At 42.4% G+C, this 18,441-nt stretch overlaps 1 protein-coding gene across 2 annotated transcripts in view; it reads right to left on the bottom strand.

Moving 5' to 3' along the window:
• LOC137348190 (F-box/LRR-repeat protein 20) overlaps window positions 1-18,039 on the bottom strand; it is a 146,204-nt gene extending 128,165 nt beyond the window's left edge. Inside the window, exon 1 of one of the 2 annotated variants that reach the window (XM_068013521.1) lies at window positions 17,768-18,039. In XM_068013521.1, coding sequence (XP_067869622.1) covers window positions 17,768-17,797 — 30 coding nt within the window. In that variant the 5' untranslated portion in view covers window positions 17,798-18,039. The remainder of the gene's footprint in view (window positions 1-17,767) is intronic. The other variant, XM_068013523.1, reaches the window with a different exon arrangement.
• Window positions 18,040-18,441: the final 402 nt, after the last annotated feature.

Raw genomic sequence — 18,441 nt, 5'->3', positions numbered from 1 at the left:
GTTCGGAGCAGAAGTCTCATGAATAGTTGGCCCTCTGCTGCAAGATGGGAATAGCCAGCTTTATTTGAGTGGGAGGTGTAATACCTGCCCATTTACCTCCTCTCTCCTCACTATCCCAGGCTCCAAACACTCCTTTCAGGTGAAGCAGCGATTTATTTGTACTTCTTTCAATGTAGTATATTGTATTCGCTGCTCACAATGTGGTCTCCTCTACATTGGGGAGACCAAACGCAGACTGGGTGACCGCTTTGCGAAACACCTCCGCTCAGTCCACAAGCAGGACCGAGCTTCCGGTTGCTTGCCATTTCAACACTCCCCCCTGCTCTCATGCTCACATCTCTATCCTGGGCTTGCTGCAGTGTTCCAGTGAACATCAACGTAAGCTCGAGGAACAGCATCTCATTTACCAATTAGGCACACTACAGCCTGCCGGACTGAACTTTGGGTTCAATAATTTCAGAGCATGACGGGCCCCCTATTTTACTTTTATTTTTAGTCATTTTTTTTTTTACATTTTTTTTGTATGTTTGTTTCATTTCATCTTAGTTTGTTCAGTTTGCTTACCCACTGTTTTTTTTTCATGTTTGTACTTGCTGCTGTTCAATCTTTAGTCCGTCAACACCCTATCTGTACTAATGCTTTGTCTTTCAACACACCATTAACATATTGTTTGCCTTTGCTCCATGACCACCTGGTCAGCTATTCTGTGGCCTTGTCCAATCTACACTTTCTCCTTTGTTATCTCTTGCCCCACCCCCGCTTTACTTGCTTATAACCTTTGACATTTCTAATATTTGCCAGTTCCGAAGAAGGGTCACTGACCCAAAACGTTAACTCTGCTTCTCTCTCCACAGATGCTGCCAGACCTGCTGAGTATTTGCAGCATTTCTTGTTTTTATTTCAGATGTCCAGCATCCGCAGTATTTTGCTTTTATTTATTGGAGTGGAGCTGGGAACTGTATAACTACATGTGCCATCAGCTGCTCTTTTCTGGCATAAAGGCAAGAGTTTCCACTTCGAGTGCAAATCGACAATCCAGACACAAACTGCACTATTTTGCAAAGTGAATTTCTTTGCTCAAGTTTCTGCTCAAACTCATGTATATGGACAAAAGTAAAATCTCCCATGAACCAGTGCATTTGGGCAGCATTTTAGAACTTTTTTCAAACAGCTGTTGGCATTAAAAAATATTCCTTGATATATTTGAGGTAACCTAGTGCAGCTTCATTAATACAGCCAAAAATAAATTTATCACAAAAAATAAGCATTTTTAGTCAGTGTGTAGTCACCACCTGTGTGAGTAACCCAATTTTAAATAGAAAGTAACTTTAAAAAAAATTTAAAAACATTAGTTACATTGATGTACAGTAGTCAATTTTAGTAAATTAATTGAAAAGCTTTTAAAACGTGCCAGTGTCCTTGAGCCTAAAAAGCTTAATGCTCAGAGCCTCTTTGAAAGCCCACAAAACGAGCACAATTAGCAGAAACTCACAATGGTGATTAATTCAATCTGGGGCAGAGACTAGCTTCCAGCATGATGTTTTTAAAAACAGCACAAAAGCTCGCAAAAACTCAATTTGCAATGAATGTAATTTACACTACAAATTCCTCCCTCTTTTCCACTAGTTTGGCCAATTTCAGTCGAACTGCGCTTAAAAAGCACAGCCTAGATGCAACTCCAGGCCAAGCTGCCTATTTGACCACTGTTTTAATTCAGAGTGTAGGCAACCAATGCCAACTCTGCTGAAGCCCACTCACTTAGATCCACAAAAACTAAGCCCATGTCTTCTGCTGGGTTAAGGAGTCGTAATTAGTACTGTAAATGTCATGAACCAACTCAGATGCCAGTGTAAGAAATAAAATGGAATCAATTGAAAAACAGCTATTAAAATCTGAGGTCCACTTCTCATCATGGTGCTGCCACCAAAAGCAGTCCTGGCTCCAGCAGCAACACTAATATAAATGATGCAGTATTTATGCCTCCAGCAGCAAGACACACACAGACGCTACAATTGCACCAGCAACAAGACAAACAGCTGCCTACAGCGATGTGAGCTGCCTTTGCCCACTGTTTTTTGGGACAGGTCATATGTACAGTGGCCCTCCTGGTCTGCACAGCTTTAATGACTTCAATCACAAAGTAATCAGGACAGCTATATTAATGCATCCTAGCACAATAGATCACTCACCTCCAGGCTCAGTGGAGGGTATCACTGTTGATTCCTCTTTGTTGCAAAACAAATAACTTTACATCGCCAGGTGGGTACCACACTGATGGAAAAATGTAGCACTTCCCATCACAGGCTAAGTGGCTTTCACCTGCACAGGACTTAAGAGAAGGAGTACGCCATTTGGCCCTTCAAGCCTGTTCTGCCATTCGTTAAGATCATGGCTGATCTTGTTGTGGTATCAACTCCACTTTCCTATCTGCCCCCCATAGATCTCGACTCCCTTGTCCATCAAAAATCTATCTAACGCAGCCTCGAAAAAATTCAATGACCCTGCAGTTAACATCGCTTCTACATCAGACAGTAGAAATGTGAATGAAACACAGGTAAGATGGTATAGTCCAATCTTTCCTAAACCCACTTGACAGGCAACCCCTTCCCTGATTTCACACACAGCTCTATCCAACAGGCCAGTCACCAAAAGTCAACTCTCTCTCCAGAATAATAGAAGTGAATTGGCGGGATGATGGGCAACAATTGCAGGAATTGACCTCTTGACTTTCAGTTGAGAGTCAAAATGGTGGTACTTACCACTCTCCCAAGGAATTTCAGTTTTATTTTTCTCAAATCTGCCCTAAATGTTTTCAAAACCAGTTACTTTATTAAATTTTATTAATTCATAGTAAAACACAAAAGCTTATTTTACTCAAAATACTTGCATTTATGCAGTGCCTTTCACAATCTCTTAATATCTTTACAACCAATGAAGTACTTTTGAAATGTAGGCATTATTGCAATATAGAAAACATCAATCTGTGCACTGCAAGCTCCCACAAACAGCAATAAGATAATGATCAGATACTTGTTTTATTGATGTTGTTTGAGGAACAAGCATTGGCCAGGACACCAGGGAGAACTCTTGTGCTCTACTTCAAATAGTGTCATGGGATTTTTTACATCTGAGGGAGCAGACAGGGCCTTGGTTTAACATTTCATCCGAAAGGCAGCTCCTCCAACAGTGCAGGACTCCCTGCATACTGCATTGGGAATGTCAGCCTGGAATTAGTGTTCAAATCTCTGTAGTGCGATTTCAACCCACCACATCTTCTGACTCAGAGGTAGGAGTGCTACCACTGACACCTAAATAATTATACAAGACAGAGAAATCCTACAGTAAACAAAGCTGGAAAGGCAAATAAATGTTATCAATATCCAGAATAGCACATTAGTGTCAAATGGAGGTCACTTTCAAGCTTTCTGATTGGGCTGGTGTAAGATTGTGTCTGACCTAATTGATTCAGTATTTCTACTGTGAAAAACAAGCAGATAGTAACAAAAAAAAAAATCAGCTCCCTTTCGTCCACAAGACCTCCCCTCTTCACTCTGCACAAACAGCAAACATGAAAACTGTTGCAACTCCAGCCAGATACCATTGCTACCTATATTACCTAGGCCAGCCCCAACACATTCCTTCTCTCCTTGAGCCTCAGCTCTTAACTGCCACTTAACTCTGGGCCTCTGTTCTTCAGCCCATGAGCAATGCCACAGGAGATGCTCCACAAGAAAAATATTAGCCTGTGGATTAAATGTAGTTAGTCTGCAACAAATTTTTATTGATGCATATTTAACAGTACATTGTATGTGATCAAAGACACATGCAAGTTATACATTATGAAGCTGCTCTGTCTGCACAATGCATATAACTGCATGTGCATTGCAGTTAAAATATATTGCATAACAGTAAGTCAGTCCGAAGATAGACTGTTTTAGAATCAATGCATTAATTATTACTGTTGTCCAGGGAAAACAAAGACAAGGACCTTGAGTTTGTCTGTACAGGCACAAGGCTAAAAGCCGGGCTTGGGAAAATGCCAGGGTTTCCATTCCTGAACTTCTTGAATGGCGGAGCAGGCTTGAAGGGCCAAGTGGCCTATTCCTGCTCCTAATTCGTATGTCCGTATGTATTACCATCCAAGTACCCTTGCTGAATAGTGTGCATTTGTGGATGCTGGCAAAATACTGATGAGGAGATGCTGCCCTTGGAACCATACCCACAATCGGTCAATACACTGTAGAATGAAGGGGTGAGGTTGGACACATTTCCAAATATTCCTCATTCAAGCCACTATCATACCTGATGATTTACTACCTCAAGACCACATTCCCCTCACAACCTAATAACTCTGGCCACCAGTAACTGAAATGAAACAGTTGCCTACAGCCCTTTTTGCCAATGTGCAAAAAGACAACACAATCATTAAACCTCCAACGCAATGTGTGCTGTAGTGATGCACAATGCTGTTAGAATCCACAATGAGTGCCCTGGTTAGCTCAAAAATAAGAAAGCCCTACAAATTAACACAACAATGCTACAAGAATGAAATAACTCAAAAGGTGCTCATTCAAGGCCAGAGTAATAATTGTGCGTTCAATGGACAATTATAAACTATGTACTGCTTTGGACAAGCAGTTTATCTTTCGAACTCCTCAAATGAGATCAATGCTTTATACCCACCCCCAAGCACCTCTTATTTTTCTTGCTTATACAAGAGACATCAACACTGTACAAATCATCTGCAAATACTTAACTCGACCCGACATCTTGTAAATAAATAAATTGGTCATTATAGGACAACAAGGCTCAACAGTGAACAGCAAGTTTCCAAAAACACACAAAGCAGTTTATCAGGACAAGTACATTTCTCAACACGGAAACTAGCTCTCATGGTGGATTAGCAGAAAATCCAGACAAGATGCTCGTATCAACCAGTATTTAAAAACTTGCCAGTCATAGTTTACTAGCTCTTAACCTAGCCATTAAGAGAGGCACACGACAGTGCGCATCTTGGTGGCAGGAATTAGAAAGAAGGAAAATGGAAAAGCTGCCATGACCCAGCCAACCTCTAGTCAGTCAATTATAATATAATGGAGGGCATGAGGACAAAGTTGCTTCCCCGTCTCCCCACTTCAGTCAATGTCCTTGTGAAACACTTCACTTAAGCATACAACTTAACACACGTAGCTGTGTCACCAACAAGTTATCCACACCCAGCTCTCAACCTGTGCCAAAGTACAACACCAATCATTACTATAATGTACCTACACGATATGGTGTATTGTCATTATGGAAATGACATCTGAAAAGCATAGGCCAAACGTTAAAATAATTAAAAGGTGAAACATCAGCATTGAATTAATCTTAAAAATGCAAAGAAAAACAATGTAGCTTTTAGACATGCCCCCCTCCCATTCCACCCCCAGGTTGGTATCACTCGCCTCCAACTCAGAAGGTCCTGAGTTCAAGCTCTTCTCCAGGACTTAAGCCCATAATCAATGCTGACCTTCAATTCAGCATTGAGAATGCTGCATTGTCGTAAGTTACCATCTTTTGGATGAGATATTGAACCGACATGTCAGCCCGTTCAGAGGAATGTAAAAGCTCTTCATGGCACTATTTGAAGGTGAACAAGGGAGCTCTCCCAGTGTCTCGGCCAAACTTCAGTCAATGCCACCAAATCAGATCAACTGGTTCATTATCTCATCACTGTGTGCAAACTGGCTGCTACGTTTGCCTACAGAACAAGGACTACACTTCAAAAGTAATTCACTGGTAGTGAAGTACTTGGAGACATGAAAGGCGCTACATTAATGCAAGCTCTTTTCTTTCCAGACGACATGTCACCCACTGCTCTCGAGTTCAAGTGCTCACTTCTACTGGAAAAAGTGTCCGGCCAGTGGTTTGAAGGAATGAGGAGGGAGAAAGAGAGAGGGAGCCCTCTGCACAAGTTCCCTTATTATCTGGGATCAATGAAACTTTCAAAATAGAAAGAAAGCTTAATTTGCACCCTGCAATATTTTCCACACCAGAGCTACAGGTCTCCAATCGGAGGTCAATGGACTCAAGGGTCCACAAAATTGATTGCATCCTATGTTACAACAATGACTACACTTCAAAAGTACTTCATTGGCCTTGAAGCACTTTGGAGATCCTGAGGTCTTCAAAGGCGCTACAGAAATGCAATTTTGCTTTCTTTATTTGCATTTTTATAGTACTAATTTATGAGAAGCAACAATAGTTATACATCTAAGAAAGACTCTCATCAGCATTAATTTGTAGCTGTATCGTGAAGGCCTGCTGAAAATTATTGTAACTGTTATAATGCAATAAACTCAGCAGCCAATTTGCCCAAGGCAAGGATTCACAATCAGTAATGTAGTAACGCCCAGATAATCTGTTTTTTGCAGTGATGGCGGTTGGAGGCAAATATTGGCCAGGATACCAGAGAAAAGTTGCCAGCTCTTCTTCAAAATAATGCTATTGGATCTTTTACATCAGCCTGAAAGAGCAGACATATCCAAAAGACAGCACCTCTAACTGTGCAGTGCTCCCTCAGTGTGGAGTGCCAGCCTAGATTCTGTGCTCGAGTGGGACTTGAACTCAGGACCTTCCAGCGGCGAGTGCGCTAATCACTGAACCAAGGCTGCAATTACTGCACAAACTAAAAAAAAAAACTTTTCATTTTCTCTTAAAGCTTGGAACAAAGCACAATGGTAAGTTTGGAATTATGGACTGTATTAGCTGGATAGCAGAGGCATGCAAAATATAGCCAATGGACAAGTGTGCAAAGCCCAGCAATGCAGAAGTTCAAGCCAACTCAATTCTATTTGTGATTAAATTTTCAAATCTAGTCTGCCCTCAAGTTTTGTGGGCCTGGAAATTTTGAAATGGCTGTTTTTAACAGCTGCTGCCTCATTGGTGGGTAAATGGTAAGCTCAAGGGTAATGGTAAGAGTCGAAGACAGAGCGAGAGAGAGGAGCACGGCGGGAGCGGAGGGTTAAAAAGCGCGCCAAAAACCTAGAGTCAGAGACAGAGCAAGAGAGAGAGGAGCACAGTGGGAGTGGAGGTTTAAAAAAAATTCAAAAAGTGACATCAGAGTGACGTCGCAAACAACAGTGAGAGCAGTGAAACCGAGAGCCGCTGGGGTAAGTATACAGATAAGTTTTTAATTTAATTTAAATCAAACATAGCATCAAACATCACTGGCAAGCACGTAGATGTGGGGTTTGGGAAGAAGCTACCTGTTTGGTGAGTATCCGGTAAGTGATGAAGGTTCATTCTAATCCAGACTTTTAAAATAGTAAAGGAACTAGTGGCAAGCTTAATAAAATATCAAAAAAATCAATAAAATAATTTAGTTAATTAAAACACATTAAGGATGGCAGGACAGGTGATGTGTCACAGCTGCAGCACGTGGGAGCTCCTGCATGCCAGTGTGATCCGGGGCAAACACGTCTGCAGTGTTTGCGGCTCAAAGAACTTTGGCTCAGAGTCATTGAACTGGAGTGCGAGCTGCAGACACGGTGACACATCAGGGAGGGGGAAAGTTACCTGGACATTTTGTACCAGGAGGCAGTCACACCCCTTCTGATCTGGTCAGGGACAAGAGTGTGTGGCTGCAGCAGAGGCAGGTAAGGGGACCCAGAGGGCAGGAGTGCAGCAGCCTCAGCAATTGTCCAACAGGTTTGAGGTTCTTTCAGCTTGTTTGTATGAGAGTGGGGGCTACAGGGTGGATGAGTAACCTGACCATGGCACCATGGTACAGGAAGCCATTCAAGTGGAGGGAGAAAGAAAGGAATGTAGTGGTAGTAGGGGACAGTATAGTTAGGGGGATTGACACTGTTCTCTGCAGCAAAGAGCAAGCATCCAGACAGTTGTGTTGCCTGCCCAGTGCCAGGGTTCAGGACATCTGCTCAGGGCTGGAGAGGAACATAAATGGGAGGGGGAGGATCCAGCCGTGGTGGTCCATGTAGATACCAACGACATTGCAGAACCTCTTTCCTTGTCCTGCCAAAGTCAGTATGAGGAACAAGGCACCAAATTAAGAAGCAGAACCTCAAAGGTAATAAATCTGTGGATTATCATCTGAGCCACGGGCAAATAAGATTAGAGAAATTAATGCGTGGCTCAAAGACTGGTGTGATAGAAGTGATTTTCAGTTCGTGGGGCACTGGCACAAGTACTGGGGAAAGTGGTGGCTATACCGTTGGGACGGTCTACCTCTGGGGCTGGTGTTCTAGTGAGCCTCATAACTAGGAAAGTAGAGAGGGTTTTAAACTGAATAGTGGGGGCAAGGGATCAAATTTGGGAAGATATGGTAAATCAAGGAGTAGAGACAAGGCAAGAAAGGTACGAATATGGGAAATGATAGACTGTGACAGGAAGGGACAGAGCATACAAATCTAAGAGTAAATCTACAGATAAGGCTAGAGGTTACAAAAATAATAAAAAAGGACAAAACTAAAGGCTCTGTATTTGAATGCACGTAGCATTTGAAACAAAACAGATGAGAGTGCAAATAGAAATAAGTAAGTACAATCTGATAGCCATTACAGAGACACGGCTGCAGGATGACATAGATTGGGACCTGAATATTAAAGGGTACATGGCACTGAGGAAGGACAGGAAGCTAGGAAAAAGTGGAGTGGTAGCTCTGTTAATTAATGATGGTATTAGCGCAATAGAAAGGGCTGACCCAAGTTCAGGAGACCAGGATGTAGAAGCAGTTTGGGTAGAGATGAGAAATCATAAAGGCAAGACGTCACTTGTGGGAGTGGTGTACAGGTCACCTAACATTAACCACACTGTAGAATGGGGTATAAAGGAAGAAATAATGGCAGCTTGTCAGAAAGGTACAGTGATAATTATGGGGGATTTTAACCTACATATAGACTGGAAAAATCAGATGGGCAGAGGCAGCCTAGTTGAGGAGTACAGAGAATGTTTTCGGGATAATTTCTTGGAACAATATGTTCTGGAGTCAACCAGAGAGCAGGCTATACTGGACCTGGTATTGTGCAACGAGATAGGATTAATTAATGACCTCATAGTTAAGGCGTCCCTAGGTAGCAGCGACCATAATATGATTGAATTTTACATTCAGTTTGAGGGAGAGAAGAGTGGGTCCAAGACCAGTATTTTAAACTTAAATAAGGGTAATTACGAGGGCATGAAAGGTGAACTGGCAAATTAGGTTAAGGGATAGGTCAACAGAGATGCAGTGGCAGACATTTAAGGGGATATTTCAGAATACATGGAACAGATAAATTCCAATGGTGGGACCTGCCATCCATGGTTAACTAAAACAGTTAAAGATAGTATCAAACTTAAAGAAAAAGCCTATAATTGCACAAAGATGGGAGGCAGGTCAGAAGATTGGACAGAATATAAAAAACAGCAAAGAATGACTAAAAGATTTATAAGGAAGGTAAAATTAGAATATGAGAGAAAGATAACTAGAAATATAAAAACAGATTAGTAAGAGTTTCTACAGATATTTAAAAAAGGAAAGTGTTAACAAGGTAAGCATTGGTCCTATAGAAAGTGAGTCTGGGGAATTAATAATGGATAATAAGGAGATGGCAGTTGAATTGAACAGCTATTTTGCATCGGTCTTCACTATTGAGAATACAAGTAACATCCCAGTATTAGCTGCAAGTCAGGAAATGGAAGACAGGGAGGAATTCAAGAAAATTACAATCACCAGGGAAGTGGTACTGAACAAACTGTTGGGGCTGCAGGCTGACAAGTCCCCAGGTCCTGATGGACTTCATCCTAGGGTGCTAAAAGTGGCTAGTGAGATAGTTGATGTGTTAGTTTTAATTTTCCAAAATTCCCTAGATTTGGGGAAAGTTCCGTTAGATTAGAAAATAGCGAATGTAACTCCTTTATTCAAAAAGGGAGACAGAAAGTAGGAAACTACAGGCCAGTTAGCTTAACATCTGCCACAGGGAAAATGTTAGAAGCTATTAAAAATGTTATAGCGAGCATTTAGAAAAATTCAAGGTGATCAGGCAGAGTCAACATGGTTTTGTGAAAGGGAAATCATGTTTAACCAATTTATTGGAGTTCTTTGAGGGAGTTACATGTGCTGTGGGTAAAGGGGAACTGGTGGATGTATTGTACTTAAATTTCCAGAAGGCATTTGATAAGGTGCCACATCAAAGATTAATGCAGAAAATAAAAACTCACAGTGTAGGGGGCTAACATATTGGTATGGATAGAGGATTGGAGGCAAATGGGAGTATAATGTGGGAAAGTGTGAAATTGTCCACTTTGGCAGGAAGAATAAAAAAGAAGCCTATTAGCTAAATGGTGAGAGATTGCAGAGCTCTGAAATGCAGAGGGATCTGGGTGTCCAAGTGCATGAATCGTAAAAGTTAGTATGCAGGTACAGCACGTAATTAGGAAAGCTAATAGAATGTTATTGTTTATTGCAAGGGGCATTGAATACAAAAGTAGGGAGGTTATGCTTCAGCTATACAGGGCATTTGGGAGACCACATCTGGAGTATTGTGTACAGTACTGGTCTCCTTATTTAAAAGGAAGGATGTAAATGCATTGGAGGCAGTAGAGAGAAGGTTTACTAGACTAATACCTGGAATGAGCGGGCTGTCTTACGAGGAAAGATTGGATAGGCTAGGCTTGTATCTGCTGGAATTTAGAAGAGTAAGAGGCGACTTGACTGAAACATACAAGATCCTGAGGGTCTTGACAGGGTGGATGTGGAAAGGATGTTTCCCCTTGTGAGAATCTAGAACTAGGGGTCACTGTTTAAAAATAAGGGGTCGCCCATTTAAGACAGAAAAATGAAATAAATAAAATTCTCTCTGAGAAAGGTGATGGAAGCAGAGTCTTTGAATATTTTTAAGGCAGAGGTAGATAGATTCTTGATAAAGCAAGGGGGTGGAAAGTCATCAGGGGTAGGTGGAAATGTGGAGTAATCAGTTCAGCCATGAACTTACTGAATGGCGGAGCAGGCTCGAAGGGCCGGGTGGCCTACTCCTGCTCCTAATTTGTATGTTTGTAAATCAGGATATCAAGACCTAGTATGTGCAGCCTGAGATACATGCAGATTAATAGGTGTATGGATTTAAGCTTTATATGTGGCCCTTAGGGATCTATGATAAGCACCTAAGCTGCTCACAACGATGCAAAGCTTGGACAGTCCTGCACATAAGATCCTCAATGTATGGATTTGAAAACATGATCTAGGCTGTGAGGCAGCATGCGCTCCATTATTTCGTAGCTGTCAATTATCTCAGGAAGCACAGAAATCCCTGTACGACTCAATAATATTAAATAAAATTTGAAAAATAATAGTGGATGAACAAGGTGCTGCCACCCACCCGTCACTTGGTTGTGGTTCGGTAACGTTTAGCATTCCCAGTATTAAAACCAGCTCATAGTTAAAGACATTTATTCAATTTGGGGCAACCCAAAAAGTACCAAAATAAAACAGATTGGAAAGATGTTAATAAAGATCATATTTGGTTGTGGCGGGGGTGGGGGGTATAAAGGAGGGAGGAGGAGGCAGTAATCTTACCACCCTAAATTCAGGAAACAATTTCCTAGTTTTCCTTCTTGTACAGGAATTCCACATTTTCCAATGTCTTAAGTTTGAAAAAGTGTGTGTGTGTGTGTGCATATATATATATAAAAAAGAAAAAACATGGTGCCAGACAACCAGTGGGAATCAAAATAACACAATCATCCAGTTGCATAAGCAGTTATGGTGAGTGTTTTACTGATCAGAACTAATGATATACAAAATACATGAGCATTGCTGTAGCCTTTTTCTCCCTATGGGAATTGCACTGCTGTCGCTGATCATTCTGTCAAATGCTCCAGTCAGAATATTACACCATTCTTCAGAAATTGACTCCCGCAGTCAGCTATAATTTAGACCTCATTATAGGAGAGCCCTCCCTCCCAGCAAACCAATCCCTCCCCCCCCCACCCTCCACCACTGATCTCCTCCCCAAAATGGAATTTGCACAAAAAAAGCTCTGGCATTTCACCAGTTGAATAATCATTCGTAAAAATGACTATTACATTTGCTCACTCTCTTCCCTGCCCTCTTCCCCCGAGACTGACATTTTACATGGTGCACGCTATGTAATCTGTGGCCAGCAGGGAGCTGTGAATAAGCATAAATTTTTAAAAAGCCCAATTAGCTACTGCATGCACCAACATGTACCTTACTGCCACTGATAAGTAGACACTATGCTTAGTAGGGATAAAATTGAAAAGCTCCCAAGTGGTCTTTAAATTCCTCTTTTGCCACACACCCCTTTCCAAGACAGCTGAACAATAGATTATTCGGAGCTCTCCCAGTGACATGATGCCAAGATGAGAGGCAAACTCCAAACAAGAAGCAACAGTTCACTCTAAATAAGCTAATCGACCCTGGGATGCACTGCTTGCAATCTCTACAGCAAGTTACAGAACCAATGTTGAGGACAAGACTAATGAAGCTCATTCCTCTAACTCCCTAACTTCCCCATCGCAGCATCTGACTATCTCCAACATTCAGCACGTGCGTGCTGATGTTTATGCTTTTTAATTTTTTTATATTAGAATTCATATTACGGAACTTGAGTCAGCCACATGGAGACATCAAACGATCCAATCTTGCATGATCCGGAACTTCATATAGCCCTTGGGTACCCTCCGAGAGACAGTCTGTGATGCCTGGCATCACGTGTGCTGGAAAGGAGATGTTGGATTATCTTTTCTAACCCATTTGCAATAATATAGCACATTCCGTCTCAAATAGGGCAAAGTTTGCTTATTTGGGGGAAGGTGTAAACTGTGGGTGGACGGTGATTCAGTGGATAAGGACACTGCCTGGTACAACACTCAGCCACACAAAGCAGCAGATCCCAAGTGTGATTTCTAGCTCATGCAGAGTTAGCTGATCTCAACCAGGGCAGCTGGTGAAGTTTTACAATTAGCCTCAATGCCCTATGGCTATAAAGAGAGCAAAGAAGAAAAAAAAATCTTGACCAGGGCTCTCGCTCTTAATGAGAATGCAGTGCACAAACCCTGCTGGAAAGTACATATGTGGATGTCAAACAAGAATAAGATCAGGCTGGACTGTGGTGCCCGCTGACACTCTGCTACCTCCCACATTACTAATGGCCACTTGGGTAAAGTACGGAGATGCTGCCTTCACCCACGGAACTGCATCCCAAAATGCAGCATCTGTAAGGAAGGGTGAAAGCTTGACGGCAATTTTTTTAAGAATAGCCACCAGATTGTAGCAGATGATGTAGTTGGGAAGAATACAGGCAGAATGCCACTCCTGGATGACTTTCCCCCACCCACCTCCCCTTGCTGAAAGTGCAAGGAATTTCACAATCAAGTAACAGTTCGAGATACAGCACTGAAACAGGCCCTTTGGCCCACCGAGTCTGTGCCAACCATTAACCACCCATTTATACTAATCCTGCACTAATCCCATATTCCTACCACATCCTCACCTGTCCCTATATTCCCCCTACCACCTACCTATACTAGGGGCAATTTATAATGGCCAATTCACCTATCAACCTGCAAGTCTTTTGGCTGTGGGAGGAAACCGGAGCACCCGGAGGAAACCCACGCAGACACAGGGAGAACTTGCAAACTCCACACAGGCAGTACCCAGATTTGAACCCGGGTCGCTGGAGCTGTGAGGCTGCGGTGCTAACCACTGCGCCGCCCTCCCAGTTCTGGCAACCCTCTTCTCCTTCTTCCTCCTTTCCCTCCATTCTCTCCCACTGACAAACCCAATTCGGAGCTCACCAGTTCTGTAACTTTGGGCAGCTGCAAGCTGCTCCTCTCCACATCCCTGCCATACCACCTAACCCCCAGGGCTCATTCTGCTGGAGGTGGCTGGTTGCAGAGTCTCAGCTCACTGCAGACTAGCTTTCAGCAGCTGGCTGTTAGGGTCGAGTGTTTTGAAGTGACTCGTGGTTCCCCCAAGTGGGTTCTAGTGACTAGCTGCTGGTCATTTCTTGCTAGTAGTAGCTGGCTGGTTTCTGGGGGGCACTGGCTGCTCCTTGTGGATGGGCAGCTTCTGGTGGTTCGGACACTGGATTAGCCAGCTTTCAATGACTTGCAGTCAACTGCAGGCTGACCGACTCACCTTTTCTGTATGGCTCAGCTACTTACTGAACCAACAAGGAGCATGTTTTGATTGCGTTAATGGTATTCAGTATTGTTGTAAGTCAAGACGTAGCATAAACAAAGTATCTGTGTATATAAAATTCCAAAACATTGGAAAATGTATCAAAAATCAAAATTTGCTGGATGGATTTACTAGACACCTTCCAGAAGAGATTGCATGCATGATATCCAGTATGCCCACATCAACACAGACGTTTTAACATGTGCTGTGCAGTCATTAAAAAGCAAGTGCCAACATGGGCCAAGAAATTAAAGTATTTACAGGAGTCAAATATGATTTTTTCTGGAATAGAAATGAAAGGGGTGGGCCTATGTTCTTCATCCTCTCGTTCCATCTGATTTTGAGGTTAAAACAAAAGTCGTAGCTCAGATCAGAAGATGTGAAAATGCAGCAAGTTTGAAAGGAAGAAGGGAATGAAATGGATCAAGCGAACAGTAAAAAAAATTACTAAACAGCTACCATTGCACCAATCACCCACAGCATTCGATATACACATTCCTCTATAAACCAGCCTGGCAGTGAGAGCTCTGATGCAGTGTTAACAGTCCAGTGGAAAAACTTGGGTTTATTTTTGGTTGACAACGTACAACAGAAGCTATTCCATAACCTGTTCAATCAATCAGGAAGATGGAAAATTAACAATCAACAGCTTCCTCCCAATAAAAAGATCATTTTGAACATTAAAAACTTTCTTTTTCTGCTCCAATTTTCAATCATCTTCTATTGAAAAACAAAATCTATGACACCCTGGTGCTTGTTCTTCATGTGTGAGCCTAAACAATGAGTGCCAGTGAGCTATTCAACCATGGAGAGCAACCCAATGTTGGAGACACACACAAGACATCAGATAGTGATCAGGGATTAATTATGACCCTCTCCCATTCCTACTGCTGCTGCAGCCCAGATCAGATATTTCAAAGACTAAGAATTGGGCCCGAGGTACACCAGATGCTGCTTTAATTCTGGCTTGGGGGAGAGGAGGCAAAGAGCTTCTTAGTTATAATGGCTATTAATCTAATTTCTCTTGAAGACCTTTAGAATTAGGAAATCGCACCGGTTCCTTGCTCTCCTTTCTCCCCATCACCCTGTTTAAAAAGAAAACACACTCCCGAAAACGTACCACAACCTGCTTGGGCAGCTAGTCCGCTTGAAAATATTTTTTGGAGGGAGTTGGGGTGGGGGGGGGGCGGTCGGAGGAAGAGTGGAGGAGCAGGGAGCAAATACCTGCTGGCAAGAATTATGTCACAAACCATACCAATATATGAATTGCCAACAGGTCCAGCAGTCCTGCAGTCAGTGTTCAATTTAAGTCCCTGTGGTTGTGGTTTATGTTCCATGGTTGCCCAACAACCACACATGTGGCAATTTTCATTGGCCTTCAGCTCATCTGCAAAATGCATCATTTCAACTAGTACTGCTCTTTCTGTTCCCTCTTCTTTAATGAACTACTATTGCTTACCAGACAGTGCAATAACAAACAGTATTCAAAACAACAGTACAAAATCCTTTTCCTGCCTCTCTGGCTCTTCCTGTCACATGAAGAAATATACTGAGGCTCCCATTTGACCCTTGCAAGTGATATGACAACCTGCTTTCAGACCAAGGGGCATTCAGCCCAAAATGTCTGTTCTACTTAGGCAATTTAACTCACTTTACCCTTTAATCCTTTCTCCCTGCGGAAACAGAGATAATTTCTAATAGCACTTAGAATATCTTGCAGGGTCGCACACAACTTTACAGCACTACCACCACTGTTAGCGCTGCAGGATTCAGACTGAATTCAAATTATGGTAGCTTCACTTTCCTGCGTGTGAAAATATCAGCGTCCCTCAACTATTACAGTTTTGTAATCCTTCTTTATAAATATTTACACTATTGGTCTCCACAAGTAAAGGATATCCACTTCTCACAGTACAATAATAGATGACAGATGAGTTTCGTGGACCAGTCAGTCTTTGCCAGCCCAACTATTTTTGCATTTCGTATGACGATTATTTTTCTTAAGTCTCACTACCAATTTTGGAATACATATCTTTATAATACAAATAAAACATTAAAGATCAACAGAGGTGTAAGAAAAAATTGAAAACATGGAAAAAGGGACAGAAGGCAATGATACTGGGATGCAATCGGCAATATATGTTCACAGTGGCGCAGTGGTTAGCACCGCAGCCTCACAGCTCCAGCGACCCGGGTTCAATTCCGGGTACTGCCTGTGTGGAGTTTGCAAGTTCTCCCTGTGTCTGCGTGGGTTTCCTCCGGGTGCTCCGGTTTCCTTCCACAAGCCAAAGACTTGCAGGTTGATAGGTGAATTGGCCATTAGAAATTGCCCCTAGTATAGGTAGGTGGTAGGAAAATATAGGGACAGGTGGGGATGTGGTAGGAATATGGAATTAGTGTAGGATTAGTATAAATGGGTGGTTGATGGTCGGCACAGACTCAGTGGGCCGAAGGGCCTGTTTCAGTGCTGTATCTCTAAAAAAAAAATTGAAGAGTTGGTAGTGGCAAATCTTGGGTTCCTGAACAACCAGAACTATATACTATAACCAATGCAACCCAAAGTAACTACCTAGCTATTATTTTGCATGTGCAGACTGGCATAGACTGCCTTTTTTGCCATGTTAAAAAAACTGTCTCCTACAAAGTGCAAAGTCATCGGTTCTCCATAATACAATCCAAATTACACTAATAATTCCAGGATAGTAAATACAGACTAAAACCATCAACAATGTGTTGTAATATTCTATGAAGGATATCCCCATTATAATTAATAATCACAATTATTCAGTTGCTCATCAAGCCAATATCACCCCACCCCTTTTAAACCACATTTAAGCCCTTTTGTTCTTTAATAATTACAATTAAAGGGCTCTCAAAAATATGAATATCTATTATAGTTTTCAAGTGCCATTGCAGACTTTTCCATATACCAGCAAAAATACTTGTTTGTAGCCATGATCCTAAACTCAAGTTTCTTGGTGGGATTGTTTTTTTAAAAGCCTGCCATTTAAAACACAGTCTGTAAATTTATTAAGCTACAAAACACAAGAAAATATTTTTAGAACATATTTAATCCCCAAATCAGAACATAGGCACAAAAAGAGTTTTAAAAATACTCACAATAATTCTTAGAAATAATGACTCTGGAGTCAAAAACAAAATTTAAAAAAAACTTAAAAATTAAGATTTTACTTTAAAAAAAAACACAAAAGGGATTTTCACTTTAAAAAAAACACATCAGAAAAAAGAGAGAGAACTCTGGGCTTCAAAACACTTATCAGCTGTTGCACATCACACAAAGGAATAAATTCCCTGCTTCACAGGAGGATTTTTTAAAAAAGTGAATAAATCATTTTATTGCATCTGAGGATTTTTTAAATAAAGCCAAGATGGGTTTGGCTGGAAGGGGGAAAAGTGTGATCATGTTGGAGAGAGAGTGGGGGAGGGAGGAATGTTGCTGAGGCCTGGATCAGCTGGCAGACAATAACAGAGGGAGAGGGAGCTGGGTGCTAGGGGGGGCCTAGTGGGGGCAGAGGCAGAACTGAAGCCTCTACTCCCACCCTCCCTAGCAACCACTGACTGACTCACCTCGAACCTGCTCTTGGTGACTCCATTCATCCTGGCTCTGGCTCCGGCTCCGCCGCCGCCGCCGCCGCCTTTACGCTTCCCCCCGGAGGAAATAATTTTTTTCTCTTCTTCAACTTTTCAACAAAAACATTAAAACAAAAACACACCGTACACTCCACCCACCTGCCAGCATCCTCGCACCTGATTGGACCGCCCGGCTAACCGGAGCGGGGCTCTTTATTATTATTATTATTATTACAAACTCCGACCCTTCCCTAAAATAAAAACCTGCCCTCTTCCCCCGCTGCAAAACCCCCTCCCGATTCCCCTTCCGCTTTTCAAAATGCTGCTCGGACGGCCGATTTTATTTTTAAAGCGATGGCTTAACTCCGGCTTCCGCCTTAGGCCACCAGCTGATCGCCTTGTCCAATCAGAGCGGCGCTTACGGAGACGTTCCAGCCAAGGGGGCAGGGCCTGTCCTCCTACGTCAATTTAGCGGGAAAAACAAGCATGGCTCCAGCCCCGCCCCCTGCTGCCCAGAGCAACGGAGCCAATTACAAAACACAGCCCATTCATCAATGCAGCCAATCAACCCGTTTAGAGTCATAGAGTTACACAGCACAGAAACAGACCCTTCGGCCCATCGTGTCTGTGCCGGCCATCCAGCACCCAACTATTCTAATCCCATATTCCTG

Source organism: Heterodontus francisci, chromosome 33 (assembly GCF_036365525.1).
Source record: "Heterodontus francisci isolate sHetFra1 chromosome 33, sHetFra1.hap1, whole genome shotgun sequence".
NCBI lineage: Eukaryota > Metazoa > Chordata > Chondrichthyes > Heterodontiformes > Heterodontidae > Heterodontus > Heterodontus francisci.
Note: the sequence above shows the minus strand (reverse complement) of the source record. Positions and strands in the feature narration are given on the sequence as shown.